The following is a 25481-nucleotide window of genomic DNA, read 5'->3' as shown; positions in this document are numbered from 1 at the left end:
CGAGCGGCGTGATTGACTCTTCTCGCGCAATTATGGCGGACGCTGATCGAATGCTGTGCAAAAGCCGATGATTCACCCTATGGAAAAAAATAAGTGACCTTCAACACTGCCCTTTCGCGTCATCCGAGAACCGTCTCCAAAGGGCGCTAGCCCGGATACTACCGTCCAGATGATCGCGCCTTAATGACCACCAATGCCTCCTGGCCACTGCAGTCGCTGTCGCGCGAAAGGCCTCATGTGCGCCGGCGTCGTGGGCCACGAGAAGGGAGAGACGTCGACAAAGTACTTCTGCTGCGAGGGCTGCGCTGCCTGCTGCGAAAACCTCCCCGTCCCTCACTCAGCACTGCTGCATGCAAATCGTCACTCCCGCCGCAGACGTTGATGGTGCAGCTCGCCCCTACCACGCCGAGGCTCCCGATAAGCCATAGCTTCCCCGATAGAGCCTTCGCTAGAGGAACAGCTCTGCCCTGTCTGTGACTCTCTACCTTGCCCTCACCACCTTTTGACCCGTCACTCTCACACTCCACCACGCCCTACCACCCCCTTTTTCGATCTTTTCACCGCCCTACCTTGATACCCTTCTCGCTGCGCTGCGCTTATTTCTCTTCTTTGTTCGCTGTCAACCCTCGTCCAGACAGCTTTGACACGATAGGTTGCCTGCACCACTTACCTTCGTACCATTCGTTGAATCACTTGCCTCCACGGCCCACCCTAGCATTTCTAGCCTACCACTGCACTCAGCGACCCCTTTGCATCTCTCCGGACTCCACGACTCTCCTGCGTGCATTAATTCTGCACGCTCCAACGTGTTCCCATCTAGCTTGCGCTGCCAGATCTTCAGCTTCATTTCAGCGCGCATCCCTTGCTCCATCACCACCTCACTCGTTCGTCTCCTCGACGTCCTTTCAGCATAACAGCCCATGTGCAACAGCCTCACTGCCACCTTATATCCACAATTTCGTTGGTAGCTGAGCAACTTCGAGCGTTTAGGCAGATACTAGAACGGATTGGAGCCGCCTGGTTACCACCAAATCGCCAACATGGCGACCCCAACGTTACCCTTCAAGTCGAGAAGGCCATCATCGTCTACACAGTCGTCCTCACAAGCAATCTCGGAGCCGCTCGTTGGTCCGTTTAAGAAGCTATCGCATATCGGGAAGGGCAGCTTCGCAGAGGTCTATCGAGGGATACACATAGTACGTCACTCAGCTATACGTTGATCCCGTTCTGCCATGGGAATAATACATTTGTCATCATTTATGAGAACCGCAACTGACCACATAATTCACCGTATAGGAAAAGAAAGCATGCGTTGCCATCAAGTCGGTCAATATGAGCAAGTTGAACAAAAAACTCAAGGAAAACCTCCTATCCGAAATAACAATACTGAGGAGCCTACACCACCCACACATTGTTGCCCTTATCGACTGCCAAGAAACACCGTCGAAAATGCATATCATAATGGAGTTTTGCGAACTCGGAGATCTCTCCGCATTTATCAAAAAACGGGCTGACTTGGCCAATCACCCTGAGACTCAGCGAATGATCCAGAAATACCCTAATCCTGCTGTTGGTGGGCTGAACGAGGTCGTCGTGAGACATTTCGCTAAACAGATTGCGAGCGCTTTGGAGTTTCTGCGATCCAAGAACTACATACATCGAGACCTCAAGCCACAGAATCTCTTACTAAACCCATCATCATTGTACTACGCCAAGCACGGAATTCCTGAAAGCATGCCTTTAGCCGCTGATGAGAACTCCCTTGTTCCTGCGGCTGGCATAGAGTCGCTCCCTATGCTTAAGATTGCGGATTTTGGCTTTGCAAGGATATTACCAACAACATCGTTGGCCGAAACGCTTTGTGGATCTCCTCTATATATGGCGCCAGAAATATTAAGATACGAAAAGTACGATGCCAAGGCGGATCTCTGGTCTATAGGAACAGTCCTTTATGAAATGATGGTCGCGAGACCTCCATTCAGAGCCAACAATCATGTTGAATTGCTACGCAGAATTGAGGAGCGGAATGATCATATCAAGTTCACTGAAGGCTTAATTATTAGTAGGGAAATGAAAACACTCATAAGAGCACTTTTAAAGAGGAAACCAACAGAACGAATGTCGTATGAAAGCTTCTTTACGAGTCCCATTATTCGGGACGAAATTCCTGGACTTGTCGGGGAAGACCGATTGCAAGAACCGGAACCTGAACCAGCAACCCTGACAAAAAGGACACAGAAGATGTCTGCAGATGTGGACCGACGGGGCTCAGATATTGTCTACTCCCAATCTCCTCGCGAAAAGGTGGGTCTTGGTACCACACCACCGTCCCGACCCAGTTCGAGGCCGACCTCAGGACAATATTATGGTACGCCGCCAAGACCTACATCAGCCCGAAGGTTCAGCAATACTCCGACGGTTGAACAGCAGGCTCCATTACAAAGGGAAAGGCGTCCAACGATCACAAGCCATGCTACTACATCTGCCCGCCCAAATGTGCTGCAAGATCATCCAGCAGCAGTCGCTATGGATCGTCGCAATAGCAGAAACTCCCCGTCACCGACTTCATCTGTGCTGAAGGATCATCTTGACCGCGAGCGGATACCGCAGCGTGCAGATGAACGTGCTCTAAGAGAAGCAAGAGAGCGTGCTGCCCAAGATATCGCATTCGAGCGAGATTATGTGCTCGTAGAGAAAAGAAATGTTGAAATCAACGCCCTGGCGGATGAGCTTGCTGCAATCCCTCACACAACCCGCGACAGGCCTTCATCACCAAGCTCTGGTGGTGCTATAGTCCGTCGCGCTACGGTTCAGGAGTCACCGATATCAGCAACAGGTGCCGTCAATCCCTCTAGAGCCATCCAAATCGTCTCCAGCAGACAGCCTCAGAACCCCGCTCATCAGCGAACTGGCTCCTATGAGAGGCGATACAGACCAAGTTTTGAAAGTGCTACATCCGCTCTATCGAAAGCAATGAACATGGTCAACATTCGAGGCTTGGGGTTATCTCCGCCCATGATAAGGGGTTTATCTCCTCCTCAAGGATACTCAGCATTTCCTGCTTATCCAACAGCCCAAAGCAGCCTACTACTTGTTGGAGAAGGAGGCAAAACAACATCATCCACAGACGAGGACACGAAGACCATTGTAACCGTGGAGGAGCTTGCACAACGTAGTCATGTCGTTTACGGATTCGCTGAGGTGAAATACAAGCAGCTTATTCCAGCCACTCCCAGCGATCAAGGCCTTGGGATCGGGACCACAGCGATGGTCAGAGAGCCTAGTGGAGATGCTGAAACTGCAGACGATGACGACGACTTGACAATTGATGCTATCTTGCAAATCTCAGAAGAAGCTCTTGTCCTTTACGTCAAAGCTTTAGCAATTCTCAATAGGTCGATGGATCTTGCTGGAATCTGGTGGAGTCGGCGAAATCGAAGCGACCAGGGCCCAGAAATCTCCCCCCCCCGGTCGCATCCCACAAGCAACAGTCCAACAGCTCTAACAGGACGTATGAACCATGTTGTCCAATGGGTCCGAAACCGTTTCAACGAATGTTGCGATAAGGCCGAATTTGTAGCTCGTAAACTTCAAGATGCGCAGAAACAGTTGCCTCTAGATCATCCAAATCACCCTAGCAATCGTTCATCAGCTTCTGGGTCTGCGACTACTATTGGCTCTGCAGAGAATATTCACTTGACTACCGGCGTTACTGCAGAGAAATTAATGTACGATCGAGCTCTAGAAATGAGCAGGGCCGCCGCGGTGAATGAGCTTGTTGGTGAAGATCTTCCTGGTTGCGAGCTCAACTATTGGACTGCGATTCGTATGTTGGAAGCGATCATTGAATCGGATGATGATACGTCTTCTCGAGGTAAAAGAGACGGCGATGAGTTGATAAACGGTCTAGAAGCAGAAGACCGACAATCTGTAATCAAACGTATGTAATTTTATTTCTATGTTCATCATTCATCTTACTAACGCATGGCCAGTTCTCGAAAGCATGAGAGCGCGACTAAAGGCTCTCAAGAAAAAGATCGAGCTCCAGAAAGCCGCAAAAAGAGTATCTATTACAGGCACACCGGCTCCTCATCCTCCGAGTAGGAGTTCTCCTTCCTCTGCAGGCGTAGCAAGATAGCAATGGCTACATACGTTTGAAGCATTTAAGTCCGATCTTTTGCATAGCAGAATTAACCACCTATTGTTTGTGCATAACAGGTTAGGCGGGCAAAGTCAATTATCGTTGGACTCAGTACAAGAGTTTTGGAAATCACCATATATCTCATTCATGCATCTACAATCGTATACGGGCTTGTCAAAGCATTATATTCTAGTTTTTATATTTCATTCACACTGCATTTGGGGGAGTTTCAGGTGTCTATACTGCTTTCAAGGGCTGTCTCCTCTACTGGCTTGTTCATTCATCCTCTACGCTGTTTGTTCTTTCGATTCTGGATTTGCCATACAACATGTGTTCAAGGTGCGTTCTGATCCTCTGGTAGGCGCCTCTTGGTTTTGGGGGCGTAGGTTCACTGTCCGGTTCGCGGAAACCAGATTACACGATACCAGATCTCCACAGGTCACTACGAGCACTGGAGCATGAGGGTCAAGGTTGATGACTTGGGAATGGATTTCTCTATGGCGAAGGGTTATTAGCGGCGCATAGGATCTCCGCGGGTCCGTGGTTTTCTGTCTGTTAAGTGTTTTCTCTATGACCGCTAGCGCGGTAGTGCGAGGTTTTTGTTTATACTGGCCTGGTCCGGATTGGAGTTTTCTACCACCTCTCATGATTCTTGGGGAATGGGAGGCGGTTTGGGTGTTTGAGGGGTTTTTAGGGACTGTGTCGCCGCCGAAGTTTTAGGGAGGACTAGACTGGATTCAATACGATGGATTGAGGGATGGATAGGTACTTGGAATACTGTACAACGAAATTGAATACACCGCATTATTCCATATAGATGATACCTAATGATTTGTTTGCGTCTGCTATGATTTATGCGCGTACTGTCAAATTATCTGGTGTTCTTCAATAGCGAAATTTTATCTGAAATATTTCGGATTTGCTTCGAGTACAGGCTGCTACCTACTCACAGATTGAGTTCTTGCAGGCGTATAAGCATCTAAGCACAATCAGATGGATACAACCACTTCCCCCCAAGGCCATACTTCATGTCTTCACTATTCGCTGTTAATGAGTAGCTGTCCTACCTGGTCTTGGTGATTCTACTTGAGATACCGGATTGACTGAGTCATGAACATTCAGTGTTATATGTGACCGCTTTAGCTAGTTTCTACCCGCCTGTCGAGGATATTTACGAAGCATGCGTTGGATTGGACAATATTGCCGGTGACTCGAGAAACAAGGTTATTACATTTCAGACGTACTTTGATGCTCTCCTCTTTGTTCGACCGTCGTCCTTCGTACGCTTCTGCCCATGGCTGAAGCTATAGTGGCGGCAGGCCTCATTGCATCGGTTATACAGCTTACGGGCTTTGGTTCAAGGGTTACTTGCCTTTTAAAATATCATATTCGAATACAATAGACGTCCCCGATATATTTAGAGACCTTAATGTTGAATTACCTTTGCTTCTGGAGACTCCAAGGCGAACGAATATGACAACAAGCGCTACTAGAAAAGCACGCAGAAGTAATATAAGAAGTCGTAGAACGCTGTTATACTCTCGTAAAGGAAGCAAAGGTTTGGTACTGTTCAAGACTCTGCGGAGTTTGAGAGAGTACGGAATCTCATGGAGGCGCAGTAATTATGTTTGCGTAGCGATTCAAAAGCAACTTCCTAAGACAAATGACCGTGGAAATTGTTAATGATAGCCCGTGAGATTGTATCACTGCGGGTTTTGATATCAATACCTATTTGGTGTTAAGCCCTATAACCCTTATCCAGAAATCCTATAGACTTCTAGGGCCTTAATGACGACCCAATATCATAGCCTATGCGGTATTTTATGGTTTACGCTCATCCATTGGTACTTTGGTACTGTAGCCGCTTCGCGCAATCTTAAACGCTCCGCCATTCGGCTGTCTACCAGCATCTCTTAAAGTCCACAAATGCCGCATGTACAGACGCAAGGGTCTTGATGGACTCTGACATACATACGAATGCGCATGCTCATTATGTGACAAGAAGTTCCTTTACGCCTCCAGAGTGAGTCCTACCGCAATCATGGGCCTCGGTATTCTTGACGACACCAAGCTCCAGCACGTTCCTGGTAAGAAGTGGGAACAAACGAACGTAGGGCATAACAAAACTGAAGTTGATCGCAGGCACCGCAACTGTCCTTGATGATGAGGTCAGGTTGCAGGAGGAACATGCTGTTCATGATCCCAATCTGAAGTACGACCCCACAGGGCAGATCATCCTCGTGCCTCAACCCTCCAACGATCCGAACGATCCCCTTGTACGTATATTAAGAGGTTATCCGAAGATCAAAATAGATTTAGACTAACAAGACCAGAATTGGCCATTATGGAGACGCGACATGATCCTACTTACCTTATCCCTTCTCTCGATCATTGCCTCAACACTTAGCCCCCTCCTAGCTGCCGACACCCTCTCCCTTTCGCTATACTTCACGCGTACCTTCACCGATGTAGCATTACTGACTGGCTACCATCTCCTTGGAGTTGGCATAGCTGGACTCTTGTTCGTTCCCTCGGCGAGAGTATGGGGAAAGCGACACTTATACCTCCTGGGAACCGTAATTCTCGTGTTCAGCAGCGCATGGGGTGGCGCGAGCAACAAAAACTACAAAAGTCTTCTAGGCGCCCGAATCTTCCAGGGAATCGGTCTCGCTCCCTTCGAGGCTTTAGTCAATGCCAGCGTGGGCGATCTGTATCATGTGCACCAGCGAGGTAAACGCATGGCGCTGTCCAATCTTGCGCTCTTCGGAGGCGCCTTCTTCACACCGGTGCTTGTGGGCAAGATTGCGGATTCTATAGGATGGCAGTGGACGTTCTACTTTGTGGCGATTTTCTCCGGCGTCCTGCTTCCGGTGGTGATATTCTTTGTGCCGGAGACTGCATTTAGGCGCGATGCACATTTCAATACGGACACTGCAACGACGAGAGTTGAACATCACAGCATGGAATCTGCGGTTGAATTGTATCAAAATGGGCGACATAGTCAAGGCACTGGGCCGGAGAGTCCTAGGGATTCCCAGCAGCCCACCAACGGACGAGACGAAAAGCCTGAAGGAGAAGCAATTGTTCAGGGAGTCCACGATGCAGAACAAGGGCCTACGCCGGTGAAATCAAGCTGGAAAAACAGTCTAATGCCGTTTAATGGGAGGAAGACAGATGAGAGGTATCTTCATCTACTGCTGAGGCCTTTCCCGCTATTCCTTCACCCTGGTATTCTATGGGTAAGTGGGTTTCCCTTGAAATTTCTACACTCAAAATATCTGGATCTCAGCAGCCACTAATCCGTTGTAGGCATGCCTCATCCAAGGCACTCTTATCGGCTGGACTGTTATGATTGGTATCGTTCTCGCAGCCATAATGTTTGGACCTCCCCTCTTTTTTGACGAAGTTAAAACCGGGTACATGTATACCGGTGCCTTTATTGGAGCTCTGCTCGGCTTTGTACTCGCAGGTTTGATAGCCGACTGGTCCGCAAGCCGTCTAACACGGCTAAATCGTGGCATCTACGAACCGGAATTCCGTATGGTTCTAGTAATTCCACAGCTGATCTTTGGATGTGCTGGCCTCTATGGTTTTGGTATTACGAGCAACAATACAACGAAGTACGGGTGGTTCTGGCCTGACTTTTTCTTTGCGTTAGAGGTTATGGGCATGGTATTGGGTGCCGTGGCCAGCGCGTTGTACATTGTTGATGCGCATCGTAAGTATTCCTCTTCGCTCACTGTAATCGCAGGAAGTGGGAGACTTGCAAATCTCGTGGGTACAAATTGACTAACTAGTCATGTAAACCTAGGCGAAATTTCCGTCGAAGCCTTCACCTGTCTCCTCGTCTTCAAAAACATTTTCAGCTTTGGCCTTACCTGGAACGGCTACGACTGGCTTGCGCAGCACGGTGTCAAGCCCGTGTTCATGGCTATCGCGAGCGTTCAGGTGGCTATATGCTTGCTTACTGTGCCTATGTGTACGTAATATCTCCCTGCTGCCCGGCGACTACTTTTCAGGGTATCACGCAATGAGGTTAATGTGCCTATAGATATCTTCGGCAAGAAAAGCCGCTCTTTCTTTGCCCGCCACAACGTCTTCTTCAAGATCTCAGACAAAATCTCTGATTTCCTGGAATTCTGGCGCTGATCTCGAAATGCGTTATGCTCGGTTGTGAACACGTTGCTGGTGCCCCGTAGGACTTGTAGATGGTTTTTGAATAGGTTCAGCGCAATTTTTCCTGTTGGCAGTGGGGAAACGTGGGAGTATTAAGGTCGATACTACTTATCTGGATGGACTTATTAAGTGAGGATTGGATGGCTCGGTGGTTTATATGAGTGCAATACTGATTGTGAATAATTTTTGGAGATTTGGTTACTATAGTCGCTGCAGTGGCTCTGCCTCTTCATCTAGCACATTAACACAAGTTATCCTTATTTAAGATACTCTTAAGAAGTCTCAAATGATAAATTAGAAACTCGCCCCAAACCTTGAGAAGACTAGGAGCTGTGAGTTTTTTCTCATGCGAAGCAATCTAACAATGTCAGCAGCAGATTTAGCTCCTTATCCCCCTTACTCTTTCAGAATCACCCCCGAACTGTCATATGGCATCATTATCCCTTAACCCGTCAAAATTGGTCCTTACAGTGGGGTGTCATAAGTGTCCGTGCCCAGACCACACCAAATGTGATATTTTTTGCTAAATTACTATATAGCAACCACAAAATTAATTCTAGAGCTTTAAAATAGTTATAAGGCCTATTACTATATAAAATTTAGCTATTATAGCTTTTTTTAAAGTCTTATATTTTACAGTCCTTTATTAAAAGTCTCGATGTTTTACCGATTTTTTACTAAACTTACTATATTTAGCATATATTTTCTACTACTAGGGATTAAAAATATTCCTTAAAATTCTAATATATTATAGAGATTTGCTTTTACTAAGACTCTCTATATTTAAATTTTTGTTTAAAATATATATAAAATTATTGTAAGGTTATAAAGTTAATGTTGGTCATATAGGGTGACTCACCAATAACGACTACTCGAGTAGGGTTACAGTGATGTTGGTTAATAAAGCTTATTGATTGGAATGAGGAAGGGCGAGGAACGTAAGGCTCCTCGCCACGCTAGTGCCGCGGCAACACGTGACGGCAACTTACCTTATTCCCAACACTAGCAACTCTTCTTTTATAGTTGCCATCTATAGATAAATACTATTTAACTATTATAATAAATATAAATTCTCCTTACTTACTATTGCTATTATAATATAAGTCTCGCTATCCTAAAATTTGCCTCTTAGTATATAGCTCTCTTACTTAGGAGTTATAGGTAGGCATCTTATTTAGAGGGCCGCTAAGACGCTAGTAGTAAGCGAGCCAATAGCAATTTTCTATCCTAGGGATGGAAAATCCTAATTAGCTAGGTTAAGTTAGGGTCTATAGAATCCCCCCTTCTAAAAAGTCTTAGTAAGAGAATCTAACTAATTAGATAACTTTAACCGCTAGTTAAAGTTCCTAAATATCTTAAGACCTTATATAACTAAGAAATTTCTAGGGACTCCCTTTTAACCTAACCTTTAACTTATATATATAGAGTATTTATATTAATAAACGTCTCTAGTGCCTTATTTAGGTTCGCCTTTATTATCGCATCTACTAGGTTATCTTGGCTATTAATCTATTAAATCTTAAAGAGTTCTTAACGCTTATAGGATTGCTAAAGTACTATAATATTAATTATAAGGCGCTTCTTTTTTATAGTACTAAGCTTAACTAAATATTTATAGAGGAAATATAAGTCGGTACACACGATTATAGGGATAATAGGAAGTTTAAGTCGATCTATAATTATCTTTAGGGTAGTTCCAATTATAATTGCTATATTAACTCCGCTAACTATTCTATATATCTCTAACGCTAAAACACTTTAGGTAACGCGCTTACTCTTAGTTAAGCTCTAATAGATAAGATTACTATAGATTATAAAGTTATTNTCTCNNGTANATTNNTTNNNNATAATAATNTTATATCCTAACTAGGAGCTAAAATCTTTATTATTTATAAATAATCTATTAATAAATATAAAGAGCTTAGCGGTAGGAAGATTAATAGGCATATAAAATAGTCCCTAATTAAGATAGTTTATTTACTAAAAAAGACATTTATTTAGGGCAAAAACGTTATCCTTAGTTAGTTTCTAGTGTTAGGCGGCAACGGAGAGATTAAATAAAGCCTTAGGTTAATAGATAGAAGCAATATAAACTTTACAAGCGTGTTACTCCACGTATCCTTACTTTAGGGAATTAATATTAATAATATCAATTTTCTTATCTTAACCCTTCTAGCGCAAAGTAATAGAATCCTTATTTAGGAAGAGGATATATCTATTAAAAAGTAATAGTATGTCACGGGACGGGGGCAGTGGCTACAAGACGTATGTATTCAAGGAGTCTACAAGACGTTGCGCGATCGATCGTAAGGGTCGAGGGCGTAAGGAGGTGATATACCTACGCGTAGCTAACATAAGCTGTACGCGAGGTGTACGCGAGAGCACGGGGCTCTCCTATGGAGGCCCCTGCGGTGGGGTTCCGTGACATAGTGTTATTAAATTAAGCTTTTCCTTTAGCTTTATTATAAGATTTGCCTTTACTAGCTTATCCTCTTTAAGAGCTAAGAATTGGTCGTCTCCTAAGATAATTATATTATTAGTTTATATACTAATAATGGGCCACTTATAGCACCTTGGCTTGCAGATGTAGCCAGAGCATGCTTTGCTATAGGCTACTACCCGCGACTCGGAAGATCTATGACGACGGTTGTCCTACGAAAAGAAGGCAAAGNAGATTACTCAATCCCAGGAAGCTACCGCCCTATTGCCTTAGAAAACACCCTTAGCAAGATCTTAGAAAGGGTAATAGCGGAACGCATGGCAGACACGGCAGAGGAACACGCCCTACTACCACAAAGCTAAATAGGGGCAAGAAAGAACCGCTCAACACTATCAGCACTTACGCTACTCGCTGCCACCATTAAATCTGCATAGGCAATGCGAAAGGACTTCGTAGTATCAATGCTTAGCCTAGACATCAGTGGTACCTACAACAATATACCCCACAAGCGTCTCCTGCATATCCTTAGGGCAAAGGGCTTCCTAAAATAGATTATATAATTTGTCTAAGGGTTTATAGGCTAGAAAGAAACATCACTAGTCTTTAGCGGATACTAGAGCCCCTTTATTATAGTAGCAACAGGAATACCACAAGGATTACCCCTCTCGCCTATACTCTTCCTTTTCTTTATAAGCAACCTACTTAACTCCTTTAAGAAAGGGGCGACCTAGGGGATAGGCTTTGTTAATAACATAAACCTAATTATATATAGGCCAACAGCCGTAAAGAATTATAGAACACTAGAGAAAGCCTATAACACTTATATAGAATAGGCAAAACGTTATAGAGTCCAATTCTTACCAGAGAAATACTAGCTAATCTATTTTATAAGAAAACGTAACCAATCTGCAGATCTCTAGCATATAATTCGCATTTAAGGCTTTAGGGGTTAATTAGTTTAGGGCCTAAGGGTATTAGGAGTATAGGTAGACAGTAAGCTCCGGTGGAGCATATATACGGCGCAAGCGGCCCGTAAAGGCTAAGCATAGTTTATTGCTTTATCTAGGATTATTAACTCTATATAGGGTCCATACTTCTAGAGGTCACGCCTACTATATATAGTAGTCGTCCGGCCAACCATAACATATAGATCCAGTATTTAGGCCATTGGAGAAACTAAGAAGGGCCCCCCTAAATCACTCCTTAAACCACTTTAAAAGGTCTAGATAGCCTACCTCTAGAGTATTACAGGCGGGTATAAGTAAACGGCCACAGCACTGCTTAAAAAGGAATCCAATATTCCCCCCCTATAGTTATATATTAAAGCCGCTGCAATATAAAGGACGTAAAATAAACGCAACTCTAATATTATAAAGTATATTAAGACACGCCTAAGTAAACTATAGAGGGACCCTAGGGTGCCCCGTAGGAGAATAAACTAACAACCCTAAAGTAGGGAAGAGATATTAAAGAAACAGGTAAAAAAAGCAGAAGAAGAATAGTGCTGCTTTAGGGCCCAGGCCTATATAGAGGAGGAAGGGAGACGTATAAGAGGTTAGTAAAAACAACAGTAAAATAGAGAAAGGAGCTAAAGTAGAACATATAAGAACGCCGGGAAACCATCTACCGTAATACAATACTGGTTGGACCAACGCTAGAGAGGTAAATAGGAGTTAAAGGTATAGAGGCTAACTCAAACAAAATAAACCCAAGCTATAGCATAGTTAACGCTATAGGGGGTAAATACCTAAGGGCTCCGAGAAGGCCTAATAAAGGCAGAAAATATAATAGCAACACTCTTAAGAACAGGAATAATAGGACTAAAAGATTAGCTTTACTGGGTGGGTGTCCTAATAGGTAGCCTAAGATGCGAATATGGCTGGCTAAGACAGACACCAAAATATATAATACTATTATACCCCCTATACACCAATTAAGAAATAATACTCTTAGCAGCTGGCACAGAGAACTATAATATACTACTCTTAACACAAAAAGGCCTCAAGGCGGTCACCTAGTGGCTTATTAGTTAAAATATACTAAATTAGTTCCGGGTTATAAGGGAAATGGTAAGAGAAGGTAAGGGGGCGAGCAGTAGGTGCCCCCTAGTAACTCTACAGTAGTAGAGTAATAGTTTGTAATACTAGCGCGTCCATAGGCTTGTTACGGCAGCAGTAGTTCCCAAGGAGGTTAAACAGTAAGGTAGTAGAGCACCATAGGCGACTTATAGGCGCTAAGTAGGCGAGTCCCAAAAGGCGGGGAGATGGATTATAGGGTTTTCTTATTTATAGAGTTTTCTCCCTATATATAAATAAGGAGTAGTCCGCGTGGGCCCAATAGGGATCTAAATCAAACGTTAAGTAATGAATTATTATTATATACTAATAATTCTAAATAGGGTTTCTATAGTTATAATAAGAAAGCAGGGATTAAATATAGAAGTAGTTATTAAAAGCTTCTCTTTATAGTGCTTACTATAAATAGCCTACTAGTAAGTTTCTGCCTTTACAATTCTATATAATGGCTTAAGCATAACTATAATTGTATCTTTAAGATACTAGTAGCAAATTTGCTTTAGAAGGTATGCTAATATTAAGCGCTAAAGGTATATCTCTAATTAGGTATAGGCTTAAGTAATATTTTATAAATAAACCGCCATTTTATTCTTTATTAAGGAGGGAGCTAATATAATAATAACTCGCTGACTAGCTCGTTAAATTATAGGAGATTATATAAGAATTATTTTTTTGCTATTATTATTATAACCTTAAATAATAAGCCTTAATTTCTTAAATAGGGCGTTAGTAGCTTTGCCCTTAATCTTATTAACCATTCTTAACTTAAAGATACAAACTTTATTAAACTTAGTAGGGTTATACTTCTTAAATTTAAAGACTCCTCTTATAATAAGACTATTAATCTCCTGCTTATTAGATACTTAGAAAGGAGCTCCTAAAGTTATAATATAACCTTCTTTTTAGAGCTATTTTATAAGTTTAAAGTTAGCCTTCTCCTTAGCTGTTATAAAGGCTATTAATAGCTTAACTTTATTCTTAATGGCGGCAATAAATTACTCTTTAAAATTAATAAGATATTAGCAATTTTGTGATCCCTTTAGGCGACCTCTACCGCGTTATAGTTGCGGCGTATCTACTATAATTATATTAGAATTGTAGTCGCCTTCTAGAGTATATTAATTGTGGTTCTCCTTTAAGGCCTCTTCTAGGGTATCCTATAAAGGCTTAGAACTATTATTTTTATAATAAGGCTTAATAATAGTTAAACGGAATTAAGTAGGTCTGTAAGGCATCTAAATAGTATAAGTTTAACTATTAATTATAATAAGTTAATGTGGGCCTAACCACCCTCCCTTTTTATGCTATACGCGTACCTTAGACTAGAGTGGCAGATTAAGCGTAGTTAAGGTATTTGGGCCATTTCTTATTNCTAGTANATTNTTAANCTAGCGTATAGNNTAGAGANNTNNNANNTNCTTTATTACCTTATAAATAGCCTTAGCTTATTATATAATAGAGGGAGATAGTAAAGAATTATTAGTTATTTAAGGGTAGGCGCTAAAGACTAGTAATATGGGTACAAGTCCATCTAGGCTAGCGAAATCGTTAATAGCTTTAACAGCTATTTATAAGGTAAGTTCTTTACTAGCATTCTCTAGTTCTAAAGAGATAATCTTATATACGCGGTATAATAGCGCGTAATATTACTCTACTTTTTTAATGCTATTATATACCTTAATAGGGACTTCTTTAACCTTAATTGCTATTGCCTTTATCTATTATTAAAACTCTATAGATAAGAAGTTCTTTCCTATATTATAGACGATTTAATTAGGGAGTCCTAGGTAGATATTAATCTAGCATAAAGGAGCTCTTACTGCACCCGGCCCAAAAAGACTAAAACCAACTAAAAGAACCCTAAAAAATACCTAGAAAATCCCCCTAAGATGCATGCATTGTAGGGAAGGCACACGTTAAACGACGGTGGCTCGCACTCGCGCGCGACCGCTAGAACTACGCCTAGCAATAGCCCTCCATAATAAAGACGGGCGAATACCACACTATAAAGCGGAAATACCTCTATTAAGAAGGCATCTAATAAAATATAAAGCCTATTAGATACGTCTAGTATCTAGAATTGCGGGGGAGTAACCATTAGCTATAACGAACTAATGCAGCTAATAGAATGGCTCCGCTAGTCTAGCGAACCTTAGGCGCCCCTCTAGTAAACCCTTAATTAAATCCTCTAACGGCTAAGTAAAATTAAAAATAAGTATAACCCCCCTTTACTGGCGAACCATACCTAGGCCGCTATAGCTGTGCTTTTATAGCATAGGGAACCTACCCCCCTTAAGTTAATAACTGGGTATATAATTATAATATAACTAAATATAGAATAAGCAGAGGGGCTTAGGGGATAATTAGAAATAGAAGTCCTTATAAAGATATATAAAGAGGTCTACAACGCTATTATAGTCNAATACCTTAAGAGNGGANATATTAGAGTTACNNTAAAGGANTAATAGGNAAAGGAACAAGCNNTAAGGGTAGGGGATAGGCTAGGAGAACGTATTAGTATAAAAGTACTCTGTAAGAATTACCTAGTTAAAGTCCTAGCGGTTTCTATAAGCCTTAGGGTAAAAAAGGGACGCTAGGTGGACAATATAGTAATTATATAGGAGATAGTAAGACAAATGAAACGCCTTATACTAGGACTCAAAATCACCTAAATCCAATAGCTTTAATAGGAAAATGCAAACTAAGTATATAATAAGAATAATAAGAGAATATAAGGGTCGCTAGAGACTTACTAGGGAGACATTAAATAAACGTATAGCTCCCTTATTGTTAGCATATATATACTAGGAATATAAAAACTCTTTATCTAAAAAGGAATAATTATAAATGGCCTTATATATAATATAAGGCTCTATAACTACAGACTACGCCTAAAATAATGCTATTACTATATATAATAGGGACACACCTAATCTATATACGCAGTATAGGTGTGCTGCGGCTACTATACAGGCCCCTATAATATGAGATATTGCTTAAATTAAGACTAAATAAAATGCGTAAACTGCCACTAAAGCATATATAAGGCGTAGGAGAGAAAAGATTGCATTAAATATAGGAGACGGAAGGTAAGGGCTTAATAGCTACGGGAATAACTATACGCTAGGTTATATAAATAGAAATAATAGGCGATAAGCCAGGGGGACGCAGGCGCCTTTTTAGCGTTTCCTACCTTTAATACTAGAGGGCTAGGCTAGCTATCCTAAGCCTTAACGGGCCAGAAGCGACGCCGCGCGATATTATTAAACTAATTAGGGATATAAGGGTCACAGGGGATATAAGGGAGAGGACGCCCCGTAGGAAGACCCCTATAAATAGCGATAGTAGGCTTAAGACCAGGATAATTAAGAATTAGACTTAATGCGGCAAATATAATATTTGCAGCTAACCTATAAAGGGTATATAGCTGACCAGTAAGAATAGGGGAAGAACCGGTAATAATAATAGATTTAAATATAAAAGCGCTAATAGGAACATAAGACACGGGAATAAAAAGCTCTATATAAAATAAGTAGTAACTAGGGTGTAGATATAAGAGACAAAAGCTCCAAATATTCTAGAGAAAGTAAAAACAGAAGAAGTAAGGAATAAAGAAGAGTTAAAGGACCCTCACCGGGGGTCTACCATCTATCCATTATACAGTATAACTGCAGCAACACAAACTACCGCCTTATAAGGCCCCTACTAGACAGTCTAGACCCAGAGAAATACTATATCCTTGCTATATAAGAACCGTATTATAATACCTTTACATAATTAATATACTGCCCCTAAGGATTCCAGCTCCTATATAAACTAAAAGCAGCTATATACGTATGCTTTATAATTAGTAAGGCTATTAGCCTATCCTTATAGTTATAGCAGGCAGTTAACCTAGATATTATAGTTATAATAATCCAAACATATAGGGGACTGGTATAAATTATTAATATATATAACCCTAGGGTTAAAGGGGTCCCATAAACAGAGAATATTATATTAGTAATAAGCTTACTAAAAACTAAAGGTATAGAGTCTATCCTACTAGGAGATATAAACCTCCACTACCCGCGGTAGGGGGGTATCTATATTACTATAGATTAACAGTTAAAGTACCTACTAAGAGCTATAGATATCTGGGGCCTTAAGCTAGCTACCCCCCTAAGAGCAATTATATGGCAATAAGGCACCGCCAGAAGTATAATTAACCTCACATTTATAGACGAAGGCCTATACTAGAGACTTAAAAGGTGCAACCCTAAAGAAGAATAGGTACTCACTTTAGACTATATCCTTATCCAGATATAGCTAGACCTAGATACTAAAGCGTAACTAAATAGAAAAAGATATGCAATAAGGAAGCTTAAGATAAATAGTTTCCTTAATGTAGTTAAATAATAACTTTAAGACCTAGAAGAAATCCACCTAATACCAAACAAGCGAGGCTTATTGGCTACCCCTAAGGAAATCAACTGAAGACTAAAAAGAATCTAGGCAGCGATTAAAAATAGGCTAAAAGAGCACTACCTAATCTTAAAACCGGGCCCCTACGCGCGACACGTATAGTCCACATAATACGCAGTTCTGGTTGCTAGCTAACGATAAGCAAGAAGGAAATATATAAGTAGCCATAACCCTAAAGATAAGAGATAATATAAAGATATAAGAAACTAGCTAAAGAATACCCTAAAAAAAGAAGTAAGGAATAACTAGAGACGGTTTATAAACGAGCATACTTTTAACCTAAGCCTCCCCCATAATAAGGGCCTTTAGGCTATAGCAAAATAGGTAAAGAAAAAGGTAGGGCGCTTAGCAAAAGACTTATACCTACTACCCCTATAAAGAGCAGAAGAATTATAGGCTATAAATAACAATAATAAGAAGGTAAAAATCCTTATAGAAAGGTTCTTCCCTTAACTAGCTCTAGCAGACCTTAGTAATATCATGGGCAAAACACTAGTAACTTACCTATGGGTCAACAGCAATATAATAATAGAGGAAATAGCTAGAACCATTAGCCGCCTTTTAAATAATATAGCATTAGGACCAAATAGGATTCTAAATAAGGCCCTAAAAACCTATAGGCCACTTATAGCACCTTAGCTTACAGATATAGCCAGAGTATACTTTACTATAGGCTACTACCCGCGACTTAGAAGATCTATAACAATAGTTATCCTACAAAAAGAAGGTAAAGTAGATTACTTAATCCCAGGAAGCTACCGCCCTATTACCTTAGAAAACACCCTTAGCAAGATCTTAAAAAGGGTAATAGCGGAATATATAGCAGATACGGTAGAGAAACACGCCCTACTATTACAAAGCTAAATAGGGGTAAAAAAGAACCGCTTAACACTATCAGCACTTACGCTACTCGCTGCTACTATTAAATCTGTATAGGCGATGCGAAAGGACTTTATAGTATTAATGCTTAGCCTAGACATTAGTGGTGCCTATAATAATATACCCCATAAGCGTCTCCTGCATATCCTTAGGGTAAAGGGCTTCCTAGAATAGATTATATAATTTATCTAAGGGTTTATAGGCTAGAAAGAAATATTACTAGTCTTTAGTAGATACTAGAGCCCCCCTATTACAGTTATAATAGGAATACTATAAGGATTACCCCTCTCGCCTATACTCTTCCTTTTCTTTATAAGCAACCTACTTAATTCCTTTAAGAAAGGGGCAACCTAGGGGATAGGCTTTATTAATAACACAAACCTAATTATATACGGGCTAATAGCCGTAAAGAATTGCAGAATACTAGAGAAAGCCTATAATACTTATATAGAATAGGCAAAACGTTATAGAGTTTAATTCTTACTAGAGAAATACCAGCTAATCTATTTTATAAGAAAACGCAACTAATCTGTAGATCTCTAGCATATAATTCGTATCTAAGGCTTTAGGGGTTAACCAGTTTAGGGCCTAAGGGTATTAGGAGTATGGGTAGACAGCAAGCTCTAGTAGAGCGCATATACGGCGTAAGCGGCCTATAAAGGCCAAGCACAGTTCATTACTTTATTTAGAATTATTAATTCTATATAGGGTCTATACTTCTAGAGGTTACGCCTACTATATATAGCAGTTGTCCAGCTAACCATAATATATAGATCCAGTATTTAGGCCATTAGAGAAACTAAAAAGGGCCCCCCTAAATTACTTAAACCACTTTAAAAGGTCCAAATAGCCTACCTTTAGAGTATTATAGGCGGGTATAAGCGAACGGCCACAGTACTGCTTAAGAAGGAATCCAATATCCCCCCCTATAGTTATATATTAAAGCCGCTATAATATAAAGGACGCAAAATAAACGTAACTCTAATATTATAAAGTATATTAAGACACGCCTAAGTAAACTATAGAGGGACCCTAGGGTGCCCTATAGGAGAATAAACTAATAACCCTAAAGTAGGAAAAAGATATTAGAGAAACAGGTAAAAAAAAGCAGAAGAAGAATAGTGCTGCTTTAGGGCCTAGGCCCATATAGAGGAGGAAGGGAGACGTATAAGAGGTTAGTAAAGACAATAGTAAGATAAAGAAAGGAGTTAAAGTAGAATATATAAGAACGCTAAGAAACCATCTACCGCAATATAATACTAGTTAGACTAACGCTAGAGAGGCGAATAGGAGTTAAAGGTATAGAGGCTAACTTAGGTAAGATAAACCTAAGCTATAGCATAGTTAACGCTATAGGGGGTAAATACCTAAGGGCTCCGAAAAGGCCTAATAAAGGCAGAAAATATAATAGTAACACTCTTAAGAACAGGAATAATAGGACTAAAAGATTGGCTTTACTAGGTAGGTATCCTAGTAGGTAGCCCGAGATATAAATATAGCTAGCTAAAACAGACACCAAAATACGTAATACTACTATGCCCCCTACACACCAATTAAGAAATAATACTCTTAGTAGCTGGCACAGAGAACTATAATATACTACTCTTAATATAAAAAGGCCTCAAGGCGGTTACCTAGTGGCTTATTAGTTAAAATATGCTAAATCAGTTCCGGGTTATAAGGGAAATGGTAATAAAAGGCAAGGGGGCGAGCAGTAGGTGCCCCCTAGTAACTCTATAGTAGTAGAGTAATAGTTTGTAATACTAGCGCGTCTATAGGCTTATTACGGCAGCAGTGGTTCCTAAGGAGGTTAAACAGTAAGGTAGTAGAGCACTATAGGCGACTTATAGGCGCTAAGTAGGCAAGTCCTAAAAGGCGGGGAGATGGATTACGGGGTTTTCTCATTTTTCTTAAATAGAGTTTTCTCCCCATATGTAAATAAGGAGTAGTCCGCGTGGGCCCAATAGGGATCCAAATCGGACGTTAAGCAATGAATTATTATTATTATTATTATTATTATTATTAATCTAGCATAATTAAAGGGTATCCTATACGTTCTTAGCTAATATATCCTTTAAGAATTATGCGGCTTAAAAGGAGGTTAAAAAGTTAATAACTTAGAGTACTGGCTTACCGCTAAGATATATAACGTTAATAATAATATAGAAGTCAAAGTTATAGTTATCTTTAAGGGTAAACTTAAATTGGCTAGGGGACTTCTGGTTTATTTAGTAGTAATAGTAGTACTTTATAAGATACTTAATTACCTTAACCTTAACTTTATAGCCTACTTATTAAAGAACCCTAAGTAATTAATAAACGGATAGGTATCTAAAACGACGGTATAGTTAATGTAACTCTAACTTAGTTAGGTAGCTCTAAGCAACACTCTTTTCTAGTTAATAAAGGAGTAACTAAGAGTAACCCTATTTGCGTATAACGGGCACTTAATTATCTCCCTAAATAAGTACATCCTTAAGGTTATTAAGCTTAACGCCTAATTTATTTATATCTTTAATACAAAATAGAAATAGGGTGTTTATAGGAATAATATAAAAGGTAATATACCCTAAGGGGTTTAGACCCTAATTATGCTAAGAGAGATTATAGTACCCTTACTAAAACAAATTGTGTATTAGCCTATTATTAAATAGTTAATCTAAATAGAGCTATTAAGCTGCTAAAGGGCTTAAACTTAAGGTTCTCCTGCTATAGATACTCCTGCGGCTCTAGTATCTAGTATAATACTATAAAAGACGTTCGCCGAGTATCTATTATTAAAGGAGAATACGGAACTCTCCCTTAGCTTATTAAAGATATCTAACTTTATAGTAAAATGGAGCGTAGGTTAGTTATTAAGAATAGTAACAGTTTATATACTATCTACCTTACTATACTTAATAAAGTATTAGTTAGGTAAGTACTCCTTAATTTCTATATCTATAAGGAGCTATTTAGCCTTATTAATCTTACCCTTAAGATTTTTTACGCCTTTATATTAAACTAGAAAGCTTTAGAAGTAGGCTATAGTAACCTTATAATTTTTAACATTTCTTATTGTCGGAACGTTAATTATGTAACGTGGTCACGAGACCACGTAGCGAGGTTAGCTAACCTGACCTTAGAGCAACCCCTTACTTCTAGACAACAACAAACTACCAACTTTAACACCGCATACGTACCACTATAAGTGATATTCGTGCATGTTGATAAAGAGAGTTATACTGATACTAATTAGTAGACGTACAGATTAGGAAATACGTAATAGCTAGCGCTTAAGAAGTAGTACTGGAAACAGTTCACGATCGCCTAGTTCTTGTCTGTTTTATTAAAGGAGAAAGCTATATTACCCTTAAAGCTTAAGACTACGTATTAACTTAACTGCTAACGCGTTAAATCGCCTAGAGAATTATATCTTTACTTAGAGAAGATTACAACCTCCCTTAAGCTTAAGAGAATTTATACTGGCTTTACAGCTAATATAACAGATTGCTAAGAGAATAGCAATCTTGCTAAAAACACTTTACAGGCCCAACGGCTGTAGAGAATGTATACACTACCCTTAACCTCGACCTTAACCTTAACCTTAACCTTAACCCTTAACCTTAATCTTAACCTTAAACCTTAAATCTCAAACCTTAAACCTTTATAACCTCCACCTAAACGTACACTGCTTTATACTACGATAGAGTGGTAAGAAAAGATATTAAAGCATGGTAATAGAATTACTGCTGCTATAGCTTTTAAAGATGAGCTAGGAGACTATATAGCAATAAAGGTCTACGTATATATATAGGAGAACTTCACAGACTATATACTATGGACAGTATTTAAGGAGGAATTTAAAGGCTTTACTACTGAGGATTTTAAATGCATGCGAACCAATATAAGAGTAAAGTTACGCATCTATTTACTTAAGAGAGGAGTGTATGTCGGAAAGCACAATAACAGATATTTAATCTTAGAAGCACTATTTAACCTCTTTTAAGAAGAAGAGTTTTACAAATAGACGGACGAAGAGATTGGTTTAGCCCTTAATGATATTAAGCTAATGATTACTATGGCTCTGTAAGATTAACTTAATTTGACCTTAGACAAGCTTACTATAGCTCTACCGGCGTTAACACCTTTCTATAGTCCCTTACTAGCTATATAAGCATTACCAGCTCTTCCACTAGCTATTCTAACTGCTATACCGCCAACTACTCCGATTGCTGCACCACCAGCTACTCCAATTACTGTACCGCCAGCTACTCTAATTACTACCCCTGCTACCCCTACTACCCCTCCCGGTCCTTAATCCTCTAATTATAACCAAATCCATACTCTTATTAACTAATTGCTATAGTCGCAGCAACCACAGTAGCTGTAACAGCTACCTATATATATACTACCTAAACTAGTTGTGCCTAGTATAGAGCAAGGACCTAGGCAAGGGCCTAGATATAGTAAGGAGGTAGCTATAATTGTAAAGATCTACACAGACAACCAAAAGTACGATGGAGTTAGTGACAGCTTTGACTTTAAGTTAACTATCTTCTATAATATTTATAAGAGATCTAGCTTGCCACTAGAAGGCTATATAGTAGCATTCCCTAGCATGCTAAAAGGGCTTGCTTAGGACCACTACTATAACAGTAACCTTAAGTTAAGACCTTTTACGGAAGCCTGTAACCACATATAACAGTTCTTTAAAGGGCTAGAATACTACTATAAGAACCTTATAGAGTGGAATAGTATAACCCTTTAAGGAGTTATGGACGAGAACCCTAATAAGTTAATCTATTAGAACTTCTAACTGCTTATAGATAAGCTACTAAAATAACGTTATAGACTATACCTAGACTTCTATATAAACCGTATTCTTATAAATAAGCTAGTTACTGCTTGCTAGGGAGTACCAGTATGCTGTATTGCTGTCTCTAACCCTTTAGAAGACCTCTCTCAGTTAATTAGTAAACTATAATCCTCTATTATTTGCGTGGGAAAAAGAATACCCCCTATAGGCCTTAATAAGATCGTCTTACTAAGCTTTTTTTATAGATTGATGCTACTACCAAAATAACTAGAATTAAGACCAAAACACTAACCGCTACGGCAGTAATCGCCCCTATAGAACTAACGGCAGACTAAAGGCTAAGTGCTACGTCTGTAAGAAGGAGGACTGCTGTTTATGGAAATATATAGAGGAGGAGCGTAATCGGTCCAGAGACGATTATAAGAGACGCTTTATTAATATTAAGGGCCGTAATAAGGGTAATTTTAACAACCACTTTAAGCAATACGTCGCTGCTTGCGAAAAAGATAAAGACGATAATTTAGACTTTAAAGCCTATATATAAGACGATAAAGACGCTAATAACTCTAGGAACAATGCCGGAGAACCTAACAATAGTTCTACCTATATTACTACCTTTAGAACGCTTACTACAGAGGAAGCAACCTCTATAAGCGTAGAGCTAGCTAATAAGGCTTATACGCACCTGCTTATAGCTTTAACACTTACTACGGAGTCTACTACGGAGCCTTATACGGAGACCGACCCATTTGCCTATAGTACGGCTACAGCTATAGCGTTACGGTACACCTTAACGGTCTTTATAGGAATTATAATTAATACGGGTGCTTCGCGCAAGTCTATAGCTGGCTATAGTTAATTCCAAGCTCTATAGGCCGTAGATAAGTCCGTAAGTCTTAACACGTTAACTAAGGGCTAAGTAACTGTCTAATTCGGGATTAGAGCCTCTATGTCTATCGGAACTATAGACGTTAACAGCCCCGTAGGCAAGGTACAATTCTATATCGTTAAAGTAAATACTCCCTTTCTACTTTGCTTAGCAGATATAGATAAACTCTATATTAAATACGATAACCTAAAGGACGTTATTATTACTCGCACTAAAAAGGTGCCAGTAGTTAGACGATTTGGCCACCTATTTCTCTTATAGAGTTTCTCCTTATAGTCCTATCTTATCGAGGCTTTTAATACGAACCCTTGCTATTTAACCAACGTAGAACTATAACGCCTACACCGTTAATTTGGTTACCTATTAGTTAATAAACTATAAAAGCTTCTTAATAAGACTAGCTACGGCTATAACACTAATAGATCTGCTATTAAAGAGCTAACTAGACTCTGCCACTATTACTAGAAGTTTAGTAGATCTCTAGGTAGATTTCGCTTTACCTTATAAGACAACATCAATTTTAATTATAATATTATCGTTGACATTATGTATATTAACGGCTCCCCCCTACTACACGTAGTTAATAAAGTAACTTGATTTTAAGCTAGCAAATAGCTATAAGATATTAGCGCTAAGCATACTTAGGACGTTCTATAAATGTGCTAGATTAATAGCTATTTAGGACTACTAGACTTAATTACTATAGACGCTAGGAAGAACTTTATTAGTAAAGAGTTTAAATATTACGCTGCTACTATAGGAGCAACTATAAAGTTAGTTCCGGTCAAATTATATAATTCTATTAGAATGGTAGAATGCTATTATAGTCCGCTATAATAAGCCTACCAAATCATTACGACTGAAATCCCTAAAATTAGTAAGGAGATGGCCCTATAAATGGCCTTTAAAGCTATTAATAACACGGCTGGCCCAGAAGGCCTAGTCCCTATACTCCTAGTCTTTAGAGCTTACCCCTAAATAGTTAAATCGGACGTGCTATTACCTTTAGTTATACAACGAGCTGCGGCTATTAAGAAAGCAATAGTGGAAATCTAGAAGTTATAAGCTGAACGACAGATCGCTAACGCTCTTAATATACGAAATAGACCACAAACTGACGCTATTTACGGCCTCCCACCTAGTTTGCCTATCTTAGTCTGGAGAGAAGGCAATACTAGCCAAAGTGGTTATTGGGACGGACCATATATACTACTCGCCGTCAACAGCAAGACCTGTATTGTAAAGCTACTAAATAGGCCTACGACCTTCCGCTCTATGGTTATAAAACCTTACCTACCGGACCTACAAGACCCAGTTAAACTATGAGAGTCTACCGAATTAGATAAACTAGTACCTTTACTAGCCAAACCTTAACCGTTACCTGAGGCTAAACTATAGCCACTGCTAAAGCGAGGTAGAGGTCGCCCCCGTAAATACCTATTACTTACGGCCGTCGCAGACACAGCTGTTACGGATGCTACGATAGATATAGGCGCTTTCATAGGTGATATTGCGGATATCGCTGATATTGCTATTTACCTACAGGACAATAATACCATAGATACGGCTAACACCACTATTTACTTACAGAACGATAGTAATACCTAATTTAGTGCTTT

General features: G+C 40.1%; 3 protein-coding genes across 3 annotated transcripts; all 3 read left to right on the top strand.

Moving 5' to 3' along the window:
- Positions 1 to 1040: 1040 nt before the first annotated feature.
- On the top strand, positions 1041 to 4138 carry K441DRAFT_550336 (serine/threonine protein kinase-like protein; the record flags this gene model as incomplete). The annotated part of the gene is made up of 3 exons (XM_067643052.1): positions 1041 to 1196; positions 1297 to 3940; positions 3993 to 4138. The coding sequence occupies 3 exons, from the start codon at positions 1041 to 1043 to the stop codon at positions 4136 to 4138; spliced, it is 2946 nt and encodes a 981-aa protein (XP_067506292.1).
- Positions 4139 to 6030: 1892 nt separating this feature from the next.
- Positions 6031 to 8627, top strand: K441DRAFT_656793 (MFS transporter-like protein). Its single transcript, XM_067648067.1, has 6 exons — positions 6031 to 6228; positions 6284 to 6417; positions 6475 to 7380; positions 7451 to 7859; positions 7953 to 8120; positions 8193 to 8627. Exons 1-6 carry the CDS (start codon positions 6183 to 6185, stop codon positions 8288 to 8290), a joined length of 1761 nt encoding a protein of 586 aa, XP_067506291.1. The 5' UTR covers positions 6031 to 6182; the 3' UTR covers positions 8291 to 8627.
- Positions 8628 to 23916: 15289 nt separating this feature from the next.
- Positions 23917 to 24123, top strand: K441DRAFT_551380 (uncharacterized protein; the record flags this gene model as incomplete). Its single annotated transcript, XM_067643095.1, has 1 exon — positions 23917 to 24123. A coding segment is annotated over one exon (207 nt), but the record flags the coding sequence as incomplete, so codon positions are not given.
- Positions 24124 to 25481: the final 1358 nt, after the last annotated feature.

The sequence above is a fragment of the Cenococcum geophilum genome (genome assembly GCF_001692895.1).
Source record: "Cenococcum geophilum 1.58 unplaced genomic scaffold K441scaffold_12, whole genome shotgun sequence".
NCBI classification, from domain to species: domain Eukaryota; kingdom Fungi; phylum Ascomycota; class Dothideomycetes; order Gloniales; family Gloniaceae; genus Cenococcum; species Cenococcum geophilum.
This window is presented reverse-complemented; position numbering and strand designations above follow the sequence as displayed.